We start from the raw sequence: 20,151 nt of genomic DNA on the forward strand, positions 1-20,151 counted from the left end.
GGGGATACAAATGGACTCTGTCGTCCTCTAGAAGCAAAAAAAAGAGGTGGCCTCTGTCCTCAGTTGTTGCCTGTTACCCACCATTTTGTGGGTAATATCCCTAGGAGAATTTTTTTCTTCTCCAAGATGGTCCTTAGCCGGCAACCAACAGCCCCTTGCAACCACCAGCTAGCTCATTGTGCCATTTCTCCGCTACCTAAGCCAGCCATGTGGTCCCTCGCCTATCTGCCATGATCATATGTTTGAAGGTGGGCCTCCCGAATCTAAAGGTATGCCTTGTCATTTGGAAATTGAGTATTGTAGTTTGCTTATCATGGACACTTCTGGGCATGTATTAATGGGGGGATTCGGTGGAAAGAATGGGCTAGGTTTGTGCTTTTGTCTCCTAGACCCTTTTTAGGAAATAACCTTGGATTCTAGTCCCGTGGGATTTCTTTTACTGACCAGTTGGTTCCAGGGATGGTATTTCACGGGAAACCGCGATTTTGGTTGCGTGGTCCCGCTTCTTTATCTGCTTATATTACCCTCTTTCCGTTCATTATCACTCCATTCATCACTTCTCCCGCCTGGGTCCACATTCCTCCATTGGGTCCACAGAGGGTTAGCTTGCCCCTTCCCCTTGCCCACATCTTGGGTCATGGCCTGGAATGAAGCACAGAGGTTGATACAACTGAAAAGAAAGATAAAAGCATATATGGCCACATTCAACTGGAAAATGTACCACAAAATGAAAAATATGGTTGGGACAAATACATTTAGCACGTGGGAAAAAGCCAATACATGAGCTCTACCCCATCATCATGGCCATCACCCTAGTTCCTATTGGTGAATGTGTTAATATTCATTTTTCCAAAGTGAAGAAAAGAATGTTGAGTCTATCTCTCCCTCTTAATTGGGGAATATATGCCCAAGTTTCCTCTGGTAAGAAACTTGCCCAAGCTTCCTTTTAATCAGGAACTTGTTAGAGCTCCCTCTTGGCTAGGGACTCTTCTGGAATCTGTACATCAGTAACTTAATTTTAGGTATGTTCTATGCTTAGTGCAATTTACTTCAATTTTCATATTGGCTCAATATCAATTCCAGATTAGCAATCACATTTAGCATGATAATAAAATGCAGATAGAACATAAACATAAATCGCAGAAAACAAGCCAAGACAAGAGGACACAAGATGTGGTGCCAACCAGGGACAAACCCCAATGTGGGGAAACCCTTGATCAATTCTTCTTATGTTCTTCAATAGTTCAACAGAGAGAGAGAGATAGTACATATACATCATAAGTCAACATTTTGATTTGTCATAATAAGAGCAGAGATCTTCTCTAAGAAGATGGCACATGAGGTAGCTGATCCGAACTCAAGTGAAGGCAAACTGCTTCAACTAATCCTCCAAGGTGATTCCATCACCATGCTGCACCCATCACGGTGTTGCACCTCATCATCATGCTGCACTCGTCACTGTGCTGCACCCAATCACTGAGCTGCTCTCATCACACTATGCTGTACTTATCATTATGTTGCACTATGCTGCACCCATCATGCTTATGCTACACTTCATCACTATGCCCATCAAGCTGCAACATTCATCATCATACTGCTGCATCCTACTAGCTGCACTATGCTGTACCCTTCATGCTCTCAATGCATAATGCAGTACATCATCATCTTGCTGCTGCAATATAATGCTGCTGCCATTTACACTATGTTGTACCCAACATACCTGTGCTATATTCAACATGCTGCATCTATCATTACTGTCCATCTATTAACAGCTCCTTAGATCATGATCATCTGAGCCCTCAAATGCCCATAAGAGATATATGACTGTGGTGTTATGGCCTACGGCCTAACACACAGTTTTCTTGAAGCACAATGATACCCCAACAGGTTGATCCAATGCTTCTTTTGACTCGGCCTCCTAAGAAGGAACAGACCCTTAACTTAGGCTACTTTGTTGCGGCTAGGGACAACAAATATAAGTCCTTCCAAACTGCGTATTTAGGGTCCCTTTTATAGTGAATAGATTACTGCTTATCAACCCTTCTATACTGCAAATAGGGCTTCATCATAACTGCAAATCAGGGCACATCAAAACAACATATTAGAATGTTGTGTTAGAACTCCTTTATACCAGCGTGAAGGTGTCCCTCTTAATTGCGGAATAGGGAATTGTGTCTAGGGCTGGGATAGCTGCCAGATAAGACACTTCCTTACTGCGGCTAGGGCAGACTTTGAGACAGCAGAGTAGGAACCCTTTTAGGCAGCGTATCTTACACTGCTAGAGATGGCCAGATCTTGTCATTTTCTGTGGCTAGGGTAAGATTATAGTCCTCCCATTAGGACTGCGACTTGCTGGGCATATAAACCTTCTACTTGACTGCGGCTAGGTCTTTCTACTAGGGCAATATTAAGGCTCTTCATTAGGGCAACGCTAGGGCTTCATTAGGGCAGCGTTAGAGCTTCATTAGGGCATCATTAGAAACCTATCTTCATGACTGCGTTTAAGCCTTCATCTTCATGCCATCGTTAGGAGCTAGGGCATCTTCTTTAGGGTAGCGTAGATCCTTCTTTCCCATGGCAGCATCTAGGGCAACTCCTCTTAGGGCAGCGTATATTTTTAGGATCTCTCTTCCCACCAAAACCCAAAAACAAGTGGAGAGGAAGAGATCACAAGAAGAGTGTGTCCATATGACTAGCAAGCCACCTCTTTTTATACTAAAACGTTGAGCACAAGTGGGGGCAATTTGGTTGTTGGCCGACCTTGACGAATTGTCCCATATCACAAATAAATTCATATCTCCATGAATACACGTTGGAATCAGATTGATCTAAAGATCAATCCTACACCTCTCTACGAAAGGAATCTAAGAAAAATATCCGCTGCCATAAATAAGAAGACCCACAAGGAGTTTGGTCCTAGTTGCCAATTTTAACATTCCTTTTAATCAGGAACTTGTCAGAGCTCCCTCTTGGCTACGGACTCTTCTGGAATCTGTACATCAGTAAACTCTTCTTCTTGGGTCCTTCATCTGCTGATCGACTTCACTTCTTGATGTCATAAAATTCAGTTGATCTTCTTCCTTGTAGCGCAACAACCATCGATCACTTTTCTCCTTTGTTCGTCATGTCATTCCTTTCTTCATGGAAAGTGGCCTTCTTCATATCTGGAACCTTCGTCATATGGATACTTCTTCTATCCATCACATGAATGCTAGTTGTACTTGTATTTACAACTCTTGTTTGAGTAGCCTTGCATGAACTCATCCAGATATTTTTCAAGAAATCAAAACATATTAAATCAAATCATACCTTACGAGATGGCTCTTCATCATGACATCTTCTTGTAGTTATCAACATCATGCATTCATGTTGACACATCTCCCAAGGATATCCATTGTCAAGGGTCTTCATCTTTTTCCTCAGTCTTCATAACTTTCCGGGAGATTTCCTAGTCAAGTCTCTTTAGTCTTTTGGATGTTGATTGCCTTCATCAGGGTTGCATATCTCACGATCTCTTCCTTCTCCACACATTTCATTCCCAGGTGCTTTTAATCATATTTTCTTAATTGTGGTCAACCACCTCATACTTCATGAGGACATATTATCTTGATTTCATCTAGTGTGTCTTATGCCTTCTTGCATCCTTTCAAAGGAGGAGATCCTTTTTCTCTTGATCATGCTTCTCAATATAGAAGTAATGATCGATGTTACCTACAACCATGTGACATGACATTATAATATTAAACACAAGCACACATACCTTATTTTACCTTTAGGTCATCTAGGCTTCTTTCAACAACTTCCTTGATTGAAGTGTCTTCAACCCCTTGATCTGCTTCTTCTCTTATGTCACCATAACATCATTCATGAATTCCACAAGTTGGAGTTCTTGATGAAACACTTGCTTCCTTTCTAGATTGGTGAACCCTTCGATGATGATTCCATCAGAGAATCTTGAGGATCTTGTATATCCCCATCTGACAGATGTTTCCCTTTTTGATGTATGATGAACCTTGTCCTGGATGACTTTCCTTCAATGTTTACTGAAGTTCTCAAGAGCCATATCCTTCATGTTTGTCTGCCATGGATTTTTGTCCTTCATGATTCCCATGGTGATGTTACGAGCTCTTGTTTCTAATGATTCCACGATGCCATGATGCATCTTATTATCATGGTCATATCTATAACACAAGATTTAGGAGCTTATGATAGGACCCTTTTGTGAGGGATACCATCTAGATCATAGTAGAGATCTGTTACTCCCTCTTTCCTTGGCCCTTTTCTTCAACTTCCTTCATCTTTCTGGTGATATGAGCTTCTTTCCATAGCATTGAATCTTATCTATACTTATTTTGTCTTGCTTGAGGACCAAACTTGCCTTTCCTTTCTGCACATGTTTTAGTCCTTTAACCTTCAATACTTTTTCCATCAACTTGTCTTTCTCTATTTAGCATAGAGACCATAAGTTGTTGAATGAGGTAACCTTCTTATCCCATTGATATTTGTTACCTTGTAAGTGCATTATAGATCAATGATGGTTATCTTCCTTCCTAGATTTTGTATATGAGACCTTATGAAGATATCCTACATCCTTTGATACCTTTTACTTTCATGTAGATCAGATTTCATGTGACCTTCTTCATTGCACCTTAAGAGAATGAGTTTATCATCTACATCACTTTGATGTCTCCAATATTGCTATGTGAGGGGATCTTTCATAAATATCCCTTTCCATAAATTCAGAGGAGACCTTTTGATGACTTCAACTACTTAGAGGACTATGTCTATCTTCCTTCTCCATCCAATTTATAGATGTCCTTGGAAGTCATTTAACCAAACTTGATTATAGAATGAAAAGATACTTACTTGTCACGTGAAGATGAAATCTTCACCTTGATGCTTTCTTGAATGATCTCCTTCAATGAGATCTTTGCTTGAGCTGCCTAGTACAATTGAGTTCCAAGACTTTTCTTGAGACTTCCTTGCATTGTTTAGCACCAAGCACTACTGCTTTTATAATATGTTGAGATTACTTGATTCCTTGACTGTGAGGGTATGAAATCGAAATCAAGAATTTTGAGAGCACTGTCATGATGCCCATCCGAGATGTGGCATTGTGTTCTCCTTCTGAAGTGATATTGCTATAATGTATGATGTGATTGTATATCCTTGTAACCTTGTTGTAATGCTCCTTGTTGGAGTAGAACCTTGCTTGAGTTGAATAGCATGAACAAAGATCTTTGAGGCCTTCGAGCACTGTTCAATACCAAGCATCGAAACTGCTTCAGACTTAAGTCATTGAGATCTTTGTGGTATGACATATATTGTAATGACACCCAATTTGGGGCTAGCACTGAAACTGTGAGAGGTATTGTGTTTTCCTTCTTTTGACTGTGATCCGAATTCTGAGCACTAGCATTGGGAATTCACTTTAATTGAGATTACTTGATCTTGAATTGTCTTGCTGTTGTATACTGCTTGTTGAAGACTGATCTTTCAATTCCTTCAACTTGTTTTGATGCCCTTCTTGAAGCTGATCTGTTGAAGAATCTAGGGCATGCATATTAAGTTGATTCTTCTTTTAACATGATAACAATTTGTGAAGTCTTTAAACAATTTATCTTAGTTTGATGTTTACTTCATTATTAGCATGTGTTTGTTAACTTCATCAAACTGCTATCAAAACAAAAGAGACAAGAACACCAATGTTTGGCTATCTTCCAGGGCCAAAACCTCTCCCTCTTGGAGAGGAAAACCCATGCGTAAATTCTTCTTATAGAGATTCCATTGACGAATACCAAGACCATGACTCTTGACACACTCTGCCTCTCCAAGACCAAGACATCAATCCTCTTCGTATCACTGCTGAGATCATTATCTTCGTTGCATCACAAAGATCATCACCATTGGGATCTTCATCACTGTTGCAACACCGTGCCCTTCATCATTACTGCTGCAACACCATGACCTTCATCACTGTTGTTTATTTTGTCATTGTTCCTTGACAATTCTAGACTGCAATGATGACTGAGAGTGTATGCCTCTATCCGAGATTCCTTCTACTTATATCAATCGAGATCTAACACTTGCAGATATGCCAAGAGTATACCTTCATCCATATTCTGCGTCCTCATTCATGAAGTGATCATCAAGATCATTATGTTGCTATAACATAGACAGATCCGTATGCTAGGCCGAGAATGTGACTCTTGTCACTTTTGATCACTGTTCACATTAGGCCGAGGCTGCAACATCACTTGGAGCTTTGACACTGATGTTACTACAGGAGAACCATCAACATATGATGTTAGGACTGCTACCAAAGTTATTTCACCACAGTAATACCAAGATTGTTTGCTCATAGAGATGCTGAGGATATTCGGCCTTCTCATCACTACTGCGTCAATCATTATGCTCCATTTATGCGAGGGCTTGACTGCACCTAAACCCGATCCGAGGTGCAGTCAAGCCCTAACTGCGGCTCCTCTTCATGACTGCGATACCCTTACTCTTGACTGCGGCTCCCTCTCATTCAAGACTGCGGCTCCTACTGCAGCTACATGCCTTGACTGCGGCTCCTCCTTTATGCGAGTTCTGTCCCTGTCTTTTTGCAGATACCCCAACAGGGTATTTATAGTGGTTGTGCACTATATTTGAGCCGACGTGAACCACGAACATTGTGACTATTATTCCAAGCTGACATGACTTATTTATGCATTTAATTCATTTATTTTGAGCCGAATTGATCATTTCTTTCTTGCTTTGCTTGCAGAATTCGGAAGGCTTGTTTTGAGGCATTGATCTTGGTCTTGGAGGGCTGTTAGACAACTTTGAAGACTTGTACATATTTACATGAACTCGTGAAGAGTTTCCATACACATGACATGACTCATTGACATTTAAATAAATCATGAAGACATCAAGAAGAAGTCTTTCACCTAGTGACACTTCTTGCTCATGAAACCCATGTAGCAAGATTACAAAAATAATTTATTTCCTTTTATTACATCAAATACAAAGATCATGTCATTATGAAGACCAAACCTAGTTACACTTTTTTCAACATGATCCTTAAGTGTCTCCTTTTGCTGCCCTTTCCTTGACTTTAGCACCTTAGCTCTGAAACCATGTTGACGAATGTAGGGCAAATGTAGTTAATGTGATTCTTCTTAGCATGATAACTATTTGTGAGGTGCTTTTCAATTTTTCTTCTTATTCCAATCTTCACTGATTATTATTAGAGTGTGTCTTTGTTAGTTCATCAAATAGCTACCAAAACAAAGAGACAAGAACACAAGATGTTGGCATCCTGCCAAGGCCAAAACCTCTCCCTCTTGGAGAGGAAAACCCGCATAAAATTATTCTTATAGAGATTCCAATTGACGAATACCAAGACCATGACCCTTGACCTACTAGGCCACTCCAAGACCAAGACACCAATCCTCCTCTTCATCAATGCTGAGATCATCATCACTGCTGCTTCATCATCGAGGTCTTCATCAATGAGATCTTCATATGTATAGGAGAGCTGCATGTAGATTCACTGAAATCACGAGTCTCATCATGATTGAGATCATGACCTTTATATCTTCATCAAGAACGAGATTGTGACTGCACCTTAATGTATACCGAGATAGTGTGTTACTATGAGTTCCTTCCATCATGCCGAGACTATGTGTTACTATGAGATCCTTCCATCATGCCGAGAGTATCTCACTGTATTACCTATCCGAAATCACAATAATACTTCTCCATCCGAGGTCCTGAATTGCTACCTTAATTCGAGATTCCTGCAGCTCCTGTATCCATCCGAGATTGTAGAGAAGTCCGAGATTTCTTGATTGTAATCATCACCGAGACTGTACCTTCCTGTACCTCCGAAGTTACAGAGGAATCTGAATTTCTGTCTGTACTTTTGTGAAGTTCAGCGGGGTATTTATAGTGGTTATGCCTCCATAATAAGTCGACATGTCAATGTGAACTGATGTGTCTCTTTTATTGAGCCGACATGTCATTTGTATATACTTTGAGGCCAACATGACTGTCTTCTATATCTATTTGTTGGCTGCCTTCTAGGAGAGGATTGTGCTTGTCTTGGAGGGCTGATCTAAACACTAGGTTGACTCATATATTTCGTAAATGCTCAAGAAGAGCTCTTTAATATTTTCTTTGACTCTTTGACTTCCTAATGCTCTCAATGGGAGCAATACATGAACCTCTTGCTCATGAAACCCATGCAACAAGGAATAATAATATTTATTTTCTTTTACAAGTACAAAGATCAAAATTATATTTATGAAGACCGAACCTAGTTACACTTTCTTCAATGCACAACAAGTAGATTGTACACTATGGATCCCCACAACCATTCAAAGATTGCTTGTGGTTCATTTATTGGACGAGGAGGATGCACCTGATCCATCATGCCCAGCTGGCCCCAAACTTACACCATGCACTTGGCAGATGATCCAGGACCTAGACGATGATGTGGCATCACCTACACCATCATCCTAGCCCTTGCAGGTGATCTACAGGCATCTTCGATTTGTTTGGAGACCCATGAGGATACTTGTGTGCCCCCACATGTCATTTGGAGCACCACAGGTTATTACAAGGGGCCAACCCCTTGTCCACTGCTTTTGAGGGTCCTATTCTTCATTGTGGCACCCATGGACCTCATTAGGCCTCTTAGAGGCCCCTATGACATGCATAGATTATTATTTGACCTCTTGAGAGGCTTACTTTTCCATTTATGAGCTAGTTTGGTGGGCTTGTCACCAAAAGTTGAATTATTAGAACATTATTTTAGTTTTGGGGCTTAGGTAGGCCAAGGAGGCTAATTCGAACTCCCAAGTTTTGTATAAATACAAGTGAGATGAGCTCATTTGCTCATCATCACTTTGGTTTGGATCATTTCTCTCTCTTGAGATTTTCGCACTTTTTCTAGAGGATGAATTGGAGCTTTATGGATGAATTTTGATGTGTGGATATTGGTCTATCTTCTCTTGTTGCTTCTCTCTTGTCAATTGTGAATGGGTGGATATACTCTGTTACATGTAAGTACATGCTTTTAATGTTATTCTTGTTTTACTTTGTCATATACATCGAACTGAGATTTTCGCTGTTCTAGGGCTAATTGTTGCATGCATTTACTGCTTAAAATTGTGGAATTTGTCTCTGTTATAGCATCTCTCAATGTATGGGCTATGCAATCTGAGCAAAATTTAGGAGGGAACCTGCCTTGGTTTGCAAAAACCACCTCCAAAAACCACCTGCAGGTCCCCATCAACATGCCCAACCTTCTGGCTTCCTAACTAGCTGCTTTTTTACAAAATTGGCTGATCAAGATCAGTTAGGTACCAAATCGGCCGGTTTGGTACCCAATCGGATATGACCAGTCAATGAATCAGGTTTATTGGGTCGGTTTGATATCTCAGGGAGCTAACTGGCCGGTTTTGACTGATTTTCAGTTCTACCGGACTGGTTTTTAAAATTGTGGTTTTGATTTAGGGTTTCTTTTAGGTTTTATAGTGTGTAGGAAGGGTGGTGGGTTGCAGTAGATATGAGAGGAAAAATATTAAATTTTATGCGTTTTTTAAAAATTTCCTTATTGAAAAAAAAGCCTGCCCAAAAATGCGTTACTTTGATGAATCTCTCGATAGACAAAGTACTTGAAGGTGTACTCAATTGTAGGGGGTGACAAAATTTGGGTTGAATACATACCCTGTAGGGTCCCCTAACTCAAGCAATACATTAGGTACATATAGGATGTACTAGGTATGTATCTGACATCCCCAGTATGACATTTCTGCAGGAAACACATTCCCAGGCTGAGGGTATGCATCCTTGTGTGACACCGGAAAATATCAAATGAACAGGAAATATTGCAGAAAACATTAGGGAATACAAGAGAGATACAAATCCTTCAAAAATTAACACTGTGCTTGCTCTTATGCCATATAAATAGAGAGCATTATGAAGTGAGAAAATTGGATATTTTATTAAATGTACAAAGAAATTCACCATTGCATAGGGATGCATATAAATATGAATTCACAACCTATGACTATCCAAATTCCCTATGACCATTCATTTCCCTATGTGAATTATTCCACATGCAACACATTATTGAAAAGTTGGCCTTGATAACAATAAACCTGGGTCACCTATCATTTATTGTGGCACTAACTTTGGTTTTTGTGTTATGCTCCTCACAATCATTATCCGTAATATTTATTTCTGGTTTGTAAGATTTATTTTTGTGTATGTGATTTAGCTTCATCATTTATTGTGGCACTAACTTTGGTTTTTATGTTATGCTCCTCACAATCATTAGCCGTAATATTTATTTCTGTTTTGTAAGCTTTATTTGTGTATGTGATTTAGCTTCATGTGTTGTTCCCTCTATCTCTAATTCGTATATCACATTTCTGAACAGACTTTCCACTTTCTGCGGAGACAATCCAAAAAATAGCTGAAGGTATATTGATTTTCAACATCTTAAGGCTTTCTTATTAATCGTTTTTCATGGTTCATTAGGACTGCAAATGATAGCTAAAAATATCTTATAACGTCATTATTGTCCTTATTTTCAAAGAAGATAAAAATCATGCTGGCATTAGAAGAAAGTAGATGATAAATGACCACGAATGGAAAATGCTGTTTTCAAGGAAGCAATTGCTTATGAATGTTATAACTAAAATATGCTAATATGAGCATCATTGATATAGGGTTCGTTAATTTTTAGTACCAGATCTGATTTATTTTTCTCAACAATTATTTTATACTCAGAATTTTTTTCACCTAGTAAAATCTTTTTCTGAAACTGCTGAAAATAAATACATTGGCATTTTAAGTTTTAATTTCACAAAGAAAATTTACGGTGGAAATAAATATGGAAAATCAGCCACAGAAACAACAGAGTATTCTGCCCAACAAATTTACCTTCAATTTTAATTAACTCAGGAAAAATTGGGGCTCCCTTACCAGGGAAATTGACCCTCAGAGAAACACAGAAAACGCAACATAATAGAACCTGATTTTCAACTCCCTGAAGAATTCAGCCCACTGGAGATTCTTGGCCCTGGAAAAACTTTGTCTTCTCTATCTGCAAATTGGCCTCCTCTTTCCTGCTCTGTAGGGCCCTTTGTGCATTGGAGCTAGTTTCTCTTTTTCCCTTGTGCAAGCCTAGCTGGAAAAATCTCGGTCCCTCACAGATTTTGGGCTACTCCATGTTGAGAAACCAAGATGCTTATATATAATGATGATTTCTCTTGACTTGATAATTACTTGTGAATGTTTGTTGGCTTCTTATTGATATTATGTTCTTTTCATCAAGCAATTACTAAAAACATAAAGATCACAAAGAGACAAAGAACACCAGAAATTAAGCTCTAAGCAAAGAGCAAAACCCCACATGGGGGAAAACCCAAAAATCCTCTTCTTATAGAATCAGATCAAAGTGAGATATCCAAGGCCAAGACTGCCACAAAGATCCCAAGTCAGCCCTCCTTCAAGTCTCCTCCAACAAAGTCAACGCTGGTCAAACCTTGCCAAATCTGGTAAAATCACAGAATTTCGGACCTGCAGTTTGGATCTGTAATCTCGCAGAGTTTCCCCAGTACCTTCGCACGTGTGAACAGAAACAAGCTAGAAAACTGAATTTTCTCTCTCCTTTGACTTCTCTCTCTCCTTTGACTTTTGCTGATTTTCTTTTTTTCTTGCAGAAAAATTGACGTGAGTGAGTGATGAATGAGGTCGAAGTGTCTTGTATTTATAGTTGTCCTAGAGATCGAATAGTTACCTCTTTAGGCTGACTTGACCAGAGAGGGGTGACTTGGTCTTGTGGAGGACAATTTTGACTTTTTGACTCAAATAAAATTTTTTTTTTTTCTTACAAGAAGTCCAAATGGGACTTTGACTCAATTACATTTCTTTGACTCATAATAAATTTTCTTTTGACTCAATAAACCCTATAAGCATGAAGAACATGCTTTGACTAAATAAAATTAATGATAATGAATATATTCAATGAATAATAAATACGTCAATGGTACATTTGAATTACATTATGAAGACTGACACTAGTTAGATTTTTTAACACTCCAAATCTCGACTCTCTCTCTCTCCCCACAAACTTGGCTTTCTCTTCCTTCTCCCAAAATCACCTAACTGCACACCTTTCTCATCTCTTTAGTCTCGAGTTTCTCTGTCTCACTCTCTTGAGAAAATCTCTCTCTCAATTGATGTGATGTGTTTTCATTCTCCCCCTTGTTGAAGTTGTAACTAGGTTCGGTCTTCATACTGTAAATTTATCATTGATGTATTTATCATATTTATTATATTTTTGTCAAAGCATGTTTTTCATGCTTAGAGTCAAAAAGGGTCAAAAAGAATTTCTTTAGCCAAAAGAAAAAATATTTGAGTCATGTCCCATTTGGACATTTGTAAGAAAAAGAAATTTGTATTTTATTTTGAGTCATTAGTACACAAGATGACCAAGTCGGCCCTCCTTGGACAAGTTGGCCTGGCCCTCTAGAGTGACACCTATTTGACCCTCCTGGACAATTATATATAAGAGACAGTTCGACCTACTTGGAGCACATTCACATCACACAACAAGAAGTACATCTGAACCTAGCGAAGAAGAAGAAGAAGCCGAATCAAAGGAGATAGAAGATAAGTCAAAGACTAGAAGAATATTCCCTATTGACTGAATCTTTGACTAGTACCAGCTCGCACGTGTGGAAGGACAAATTTTATGTGGAAGAGGCCGAAAATTCTGAGGTAGTTGCAGGCCGAATTGCAACCCCTTGTTGCAGGTCTAAATTTCAGAAGTTTGACCAGATTTGAATGAGTTTGACCAATGTTGACTTTGACTTTTGGAGGTGACTTGGAGGAGGGTTGGACTTGGTATCTTGGTGGCAGTTTGGTCTTGGTCTTGGTCTTGGAATTGGATATCTCTCATTTTGATCTGATTCTATAAGAGAAGGATTGTTGGGTTTTCCCCTTTGTGGGTTTTGCCCTGGCTACTAGCCTAATTTTTTTGGTGTCTCTTGTCTCTTTGTGATCTCTACATTTTCCTGAAAGATTGAACATTTGTATAATTGCTTGATGAAGAAAACATAAGAAGTAATAAGAAGGCATAAAATATTCACAAGTAATTATCAAGAAGAGAAATTAGGTGTTAGACTTCATTACACTTGGTTTCTCAATATGGTATTAGAGCTAAGGTGAAGGAAGAAAGCTTGAAGATCACAGCTTGTTGGCATACTTGAAGACACCTTTGTAGGAGCTCTCTCTCTCTCTCTCTCGAGGGAGTACTAATCTATTCTATATGTCTAATACTCCCAATCAAATGGCATCTATTTGCAAGGCAGACAACAAGCTTGATTGAGCATCCAACTTCAAAGCTTGGGAGAAGAGGATTGATCTAGTCCTTAAAGAAAATGAAGTCATGCAATTCGTTGAAGGCAATGCTCCAATACTAGATAAAAACAATGCTTAGGAAGTGGCCAAATACAGTAAGGGAGAGATTAGGGCTCAAAGGATTCTCTGAGTCCATCAAAGACCATCTCATTTCTTTTGTTTCAAATTTGTCTACATCCAAGGAAGTCTATGCAACATTGGTGAAGCTATACTCCATCAACATAACCGGTCAAAAGATATCTCTAAGGAATCAACTCTATGGAAAAAGGATGTCAAAAGAAGAGAACGTGGTTTCATACTTTATGAAGATATCAAAAATCAAAGATCAACTTCAAGGGCTTGTCGAAACCAAATACGACTCTAAATTGATCACTTTTGTAATCAATGCTTTATCTCCATCTTGGGATGGTTTTGCAAGAGGCATCTATGCTAGAAAGGAAACTAAGACCTTTGAAGAATTATGGGCTTCATGTGTTCTAGAGGAATCAAGACTGAAGGCTAAAAACGATACTCAACCTAATAATGAAGACTCTCAAGCTTTTGCAGCTAGATCGAGAAAGAAGTTTGGAAAGTTTGGATCTTAACACAAAAACAAAGGCAACAAGTCCCATAGAAATAAGGATACGTCCAAAGTTCAATGCTATGGTTGTCATGAATATGGACATTTGAAGAGAGATTGTCCCAAGAACCCTAAGAATAATAAGAGGAAGGAAAGACATGAAGCATTAACAACTGAAGATGAAGAAGCTCCAAAGAAACTCAAGGTCAAAGACAACAAGGATCTCTACTGTTAACGTTAATGAAGAATATGGCAGGTGTACACAACTCTACGATCTACCTTGTACCAGGTTTGCAGTCAAGTTTGATTTTTATTTCTTAGAATATGGCAGATAGAATAGTATTTATTGATGGCAGGACAATTATATGATCTATGGGGATAACATAGAAGATTATTGGGATTCGTGAATTGTATGAGCTTACAAGTCTTTTCAAGGAGATTGAAATTAAGAGGGATCTCATAGTCATCTACAATGAAGTAGTTAGAAGGAATCGACTCATTGAAGTAAGAAGAGGAGCCTCCTTGGCCGTTGTCGACATAGAATTTTTCACAGAAATCTAGAAAGAGCATTTAGTTACATTGGAAGACCAAAGATGTTCCCATATAATGTAGTAAGATTCATGTCTCTGAAGTTTCATCATAAAGATCCAGGGGAAGCTAACATTTTAAGGAGGACTACAGGATGGTAGTCAAGACCTTGAAAGGACAAAACAAAGAGAGAGTCAAGAAGTCTAACAGTGGAAGTCAATATCTAACTTGCAACATAATAGAGATTCCCCCAGCCAGAAAGAGTTAACATTCACTTCAAATTCAGTGAAGCTGATTTGACCTTCACTTCATTATTTGTACATCAAATAATGAAGCAATGATACTATGATGACTAGTGTAGAGTATTTCAGGAAGCATGCTTTTCTTATATGACTATACTTTGACAAATAGATAGAACAATTGGAAGGACATAACAAAGCATATTCTACAGGAGGAGCAGGCAGTTTGAATTATGCATTAAAGAAGTCAACAATTAGCATTAGATAGCAGCATGGAAGCAAGTCCTGAAAAGATTCTCCCAGTAAAAGAAAAAAGTTCATAATAAGACACTTGCCTTAATTGGAAAGGTTACTCCTGATTATTGAAAGACACGAAAAAGGAGTCACATGATCAAAGAAGACTTTGTACTTTGGAATCAAATTGAATAATTCAAGAACTCATGAGTTAGAGATATTATTTTCAGAGGGAGTTGAAAAGCAGATTCTGACATATCTTGAATGGATACACTACTACTTGAAGCTTGGCAGAAAACTAAGAAAAACTTGTGACCAAGATCATCTAGAAGGTCAGATGACAGATTATATACCTATGGCAACACCATTTACCAAGAAGTCAGAGAAATCTGATCCATCGTTATATCAGTAACTGATTGGTTCCCTGATACATTTGATTCAAGGATACATTGATTAGGTTGGCAATGCTGATGATGAGTGAAAATACTACTGATGGTTGGTTCTGCTTGAGATTTGGTATGGTTTCTTGGTAGAGCATGAAGCAAGACTGTTAATTTTAGGTATGTTCTATGCTTAGAGCAATTTATTTCAATTTTCACAGTTAGCTCAATATCTTTTCTAGATTAGCAATCACATCAACATTAAAGTAAACTGCAGATAGAACATAAACATAAATCGCAGAAGACAAGCCAAGACAAGAGGACACAAGATGTGGCGCTAGCCAAGGATAAACCCCAATGTGGGGAAACCCTTGATCGATTCTTCTTATATGTTATTCTGATTCAATAGTTCAGCAGAGATAGAGAGATAGTACATTTACAATAGAAGTCAACACTTTGACTTATCTAGATAAGAGCATAGATCATCTCTAAGAAGATGATATATGAGATCAGTTGAAGACATGCTGCTTCAACTGATTCTCCAAGGTGACTCCTTCACCTATCATTGTGCTGCATCTCGTCATCATGTTGCACCTCACCGTGCTGCACCATGCTGCACCCATCATCATAATGCTGGACCTCATGATCATGCTGTATACATCATACTGCTGCACCTTGCTTGCCATGCTGTCCATGCTTGCTGCTGTCCCATGTGCCTTTGCTGCCATGCCACAGCTGCTGTCCCACTTTGCCTTGCCATACCTTGCTGCTGTCCCATGTGTCTTAGCAGCACTATGTACCTTGCTGTCCCATGCATCTTAGCAGCACTATGTACCTTGCTGTCCCATTTACTTTGCTGCACTAGTGTGCTAGTCGCCTTGCTGTCCCATGCATCTTAGCAGCACTATGTACCTTGCTGTCCCATGCATCTTAGCAGCACTATGTACCTTGCTGTCCCATTTACGTTGCTGCACTAGTGTGCTAGTCGCCTTGCTGTCCCAATCTGCTGTTCATGACTGATCTGGTTAGGGCACTAGGCAGCCCTAACTCCACCTAACAGTCATCAAACAAGTCCCTTGATGACTACGGCCCACCTTGGCAAGCTTCTTCCATAGCTACGATGCTTCCTTAGGATGCATATCAACCCTTCACAGATCCGCTGTCACCTACAACAGTTATTCCTACCATAGCCCTCCACGCTGCTCCTTACGCTTCCCCACGCTGTCCCTTTGAGATGATTGCGGCCTGGTTAGGAGGGCCTTTCTAGGCCTCTCGGCCATCTAAACTTCACCTCCCAATTGCTGCTGTAGCAGTCCCTCACTGCGGCCCTATAAATAGAGATATACACCCCAAAACCATGCACAAAACAGTCATTAAACTTACCTATAGTCTGCGGCCTGATTTGCAAGGTGAGGCTGCTCCAACGTGTCACAAAACTGCCCTCTTCTTGCCTCCTGCAATGTGGCTATAAGAGCTGCGGCTCTTCTTCTCTAAATTCCGCACCCAAAACAGTGAGAATATCTCCACAAACTCAACTACCTTCTAGACTACGTAGATACCAGCGTTAGGGCTTCCTCCTTGACTGCGTTAGGGCTTCTCACTTGATTGCTTTAGGGCTTCTGCGTTAGGGCTTCTCACTTGACTGCGATAGGGCTTCTGCGTTAGGGCTTCTCACTCCATGACTGCGTTTTAGGGCATCATCTCCATTAGGGCAACATTGTCTTCTTAGGATCTCTCCTCCCACCAAAGCCCAAGACAAGTGGAAGGGAAGAGATCACTAGAAGTGTGTGTATAAATGACCTTCAAGGCACCTTTATTTATACTAAAACGTTGAGCACAAGTGGGGGCAATTTGGTTGCTGGCCGACCTTGACGAATTGTCTTATAACACAAATAAATTCATAACTCCATGAATACTTATCGGAATCGGATGATCTTTAGATCAATCCTACACCTCTCGATGAGAGGGATCCAAGAAAAATATCAGTTGCCATAAATAAGATGACCCACATGGAATTTGGCCCTAGTTGCCAATTTCAACACTCCCTCTCAACTAGGGAGAGCTCCATTCGTTGATCCATCTGTCCAACTATACTATCTCTGCCATCAGTGCCCTACACTGCTCTGCTCTGCTGAACCATGAAGAAGAAGAATTGATCGAGAATGTCTCATACCATTCTCTACTGACCTGAAGTCAGTTCCATAGGAAGAGAGTGTGTCATATCACTCTTACTGACCCGAAGTTAGTTTTATTGATCCCAGATCAATATCACAAGAGAGTGTCTCAAACCACTCATACTGATCCCATATCAGTTTCATTGATCCCAGATCAATGGAGGTCATCCTAGCATAGGGAGTACGATAGATACTCTTAAAGTTAGTATTTGCATACTGCCATCAGTGATCAAAACTCCTCTTTTATATCATATTAGGGTCCCATTCTGAAATTTTTATCATTCCACCTAGGTCCTCATGCATAAATTTACTCACTGATGGTAGCCCTAGTAAAAAGAAAAAGCCCTACTCCCTCAAAAATCAAAACTGTTTGGCCCACCTTCTTGTGTTTTACTGAGCACAGATTTATCAAAAAAACTCATTTCATCATGTTTTGTGTCAGTCAAGTCCACATGGAGTCTTGTCATTCCAGGTCCCATTAGGTCACTAGGTTTCATTCTCCAAGGTCCAATAATACTCCATTTCACTGCATAAAGCCAACAAAAAATATGAGAGTGAGAAAAATAATATCCTTTTTTCATTTTAGGAGGATTGGCAAACATGTAGCTATGCTTGCTCAAGATCTAACTTTTATTCCAAGTATCAGTTCTATTTCAGATTGTAATTTTTTTCTTTCCAAAAACAGAGATGTAATATTTTTCTAATTTATGTAATTTCATGTTCATTATATGTAATAAGTCACTATTCCTAAGCTGTCAACTAAAAAACTATGTGCCAACTTCATCCAAGCAAATTCAAATGGGAAGAGTGCCAAAACTCCAACATCATCAACCTGCAAAGAGGAAAATCAGAGTGTAAAGGGAAATTAGCAAGCATTTCAAAAAAGAGAAGTGAAACATTAGAAAGTGGGTTTTAAAGCTAAAGATCAAATTCACTTATGTATAAAGGCCTTCCTAGCATCTAAACTCACCCCTATTTGCCTCCTATCTTTTATGAGTAAATCCCACGAGAGCCATTCCTTGCAATTTTGGGCGAATTCAGCAAAACAGAGGCAGGCGCTGCGCATACACCAGAGGCGCTGTGCATAGGGCAGTCCGACGCTGTGCACGCACTAAAGGCGCTGCGCATAGACTCGACAGGCGCTGCGCACGCACCAAAGGTGCCGCGCATAGGGAAGTCCAGTGCTGCGCACAGACTCGACAGGCGCTACGCACTTGTCGAACTTCGTCTATATGCTCTCAAACTTCAAGCAAGTGTTCCAAAACTTCAGCTCATGGCTTCTAAACCTCTTAGCAAGTAAGTAAAGCCCTGTCCATCTCTCCTTACATTTCACAAGGTATCATTTCATGCTATGAAGTTTATTGTGTGAAATTTGCAATTCTTAAGACCTGCAAACCCTAGTTTTATTCCTACACCCCAAAACTATTCCTAAGACGCTACTATCCTTCCCACATCACTGTAAACCCTATCCCTACCCCTGTGTTGCTAAATCCCTATCCCAAGTGTATTCTCCCTTAAACCCGAAGTCCTAGGCAACAAATTCCTAGGCAGCCATACTGCATACCTGTAATAAAATATCAATTCCTAAATCCCATACATATTTCACTCTCCTATCACTTCCCTAAGTTCCCTTCCTCCACCACCTAAATTTTTCCTACCCCATTCCCACTCCTATTTCCTAATCCCTAGGGTTTCAAGCAAAAAGAGCAAAGACACATCATGGAGGAAGAAAACAGAGATTTTTCAGAAGAGGAAGACACAGAAGAAAGAAGACCACACAAAGGAGGAAGAATATTGAGGTTTGAACCTACCAACACCAGAGAACTAATGGCCTCACCTATGACAGTCACTTGTTTTAAGCATATGGGATGTTTTGATTTTGGTGTAATGGTACAAAGAGTTCAAAGCCATCCTGTTTTGACTAGAGTTTTCATTTCAAATCTTAAGGACAATCAAGTGACCCTTGCTGGTGTAACCTTCACCATATCCTCAGCCATTATTGCTGCTGCTACTGGAATACCTAATGTGGGTGAAAGGTGGTTTAAAGCTCAAAACCTAGATCATCAGTATTATGAGCCATATTTGAAGCCTTGGTACAGAAATGAGAGAAAGAGATTCTTCCCTTTCAGCCACCTTCTTGATACATATGCTCCCATGATGAAAATCATCATGAAGTACTTCACTTGTGAAGGGAGATTTTCCAGACTCTACACCTACCATATCAGATTGCTCATGCACTTCACAAGAGTCAGAATGCTCAATATTCCTTACTATTTGTTCAGGAGCATTGAGAAAATGGCATACATAGTTCAGGGAAAAAGGTATGAGCAGCAAATGAACAGTCTCTTTCATCACTCTCTGATCAAGATCATTGTCCTCCATCACCTTAATCAACTGAACATCTCATGGGACACTTTCATTGCCAATAATATTTTCACTGCTCCACATGCTGAAGATATACCTTCTTCATCTCATCCCACTGATCATCAAGCTGAAGACATACCCCCTCCATTTCAGCCCACTACATCTATCCCTCCATCATCTTAGCCTCTTTCACCATCATCATCACCATTGTATGATCATACAGGGTCACCTAGCAGAGCTGAGGT

At 39.7% G+C, this 20,151-nt stretch overlaps 1 protein-coding gene across 1 annotated transcript in view; it reads left to right on the forward strand.

The window, feature by feature from the left end:
* The window catches only part of LOC149222799 (HIT-type Zinc finger family protein), a 121,845-nt gene that overhangs the window by 70,010 nt on the left and 31,684 nt on the right, over nt 1-20,151 (forward strand). Inside the window, exon 5 of the mRNA XM_089385637.1 lies at nt 10,439-10,480. Coding sequence (XP_089241763.1) covers nt 10,439-10,480 — 42 coding nt within the window. The remainder of the gene's footprint in view (nt 1-10,438; nt 10,481-20,151) is intronic.

This window comes from Pinus tabuliformis, chromosome Q (assembly GCF_031772625.1).
Source record: "Pinus tabuliformis cultivar Carrire ecotype Pingquan chromosome Q, CPIR1, whole genome shotgun sequence".
NCBI classification, from domain to species: domain Eukaryota; kingdom Viridiplantae; phylum Streptophyta; class Pinopsida; order Pinales; family Pinaceae; genus Pinus; species Pinus tabuliformis.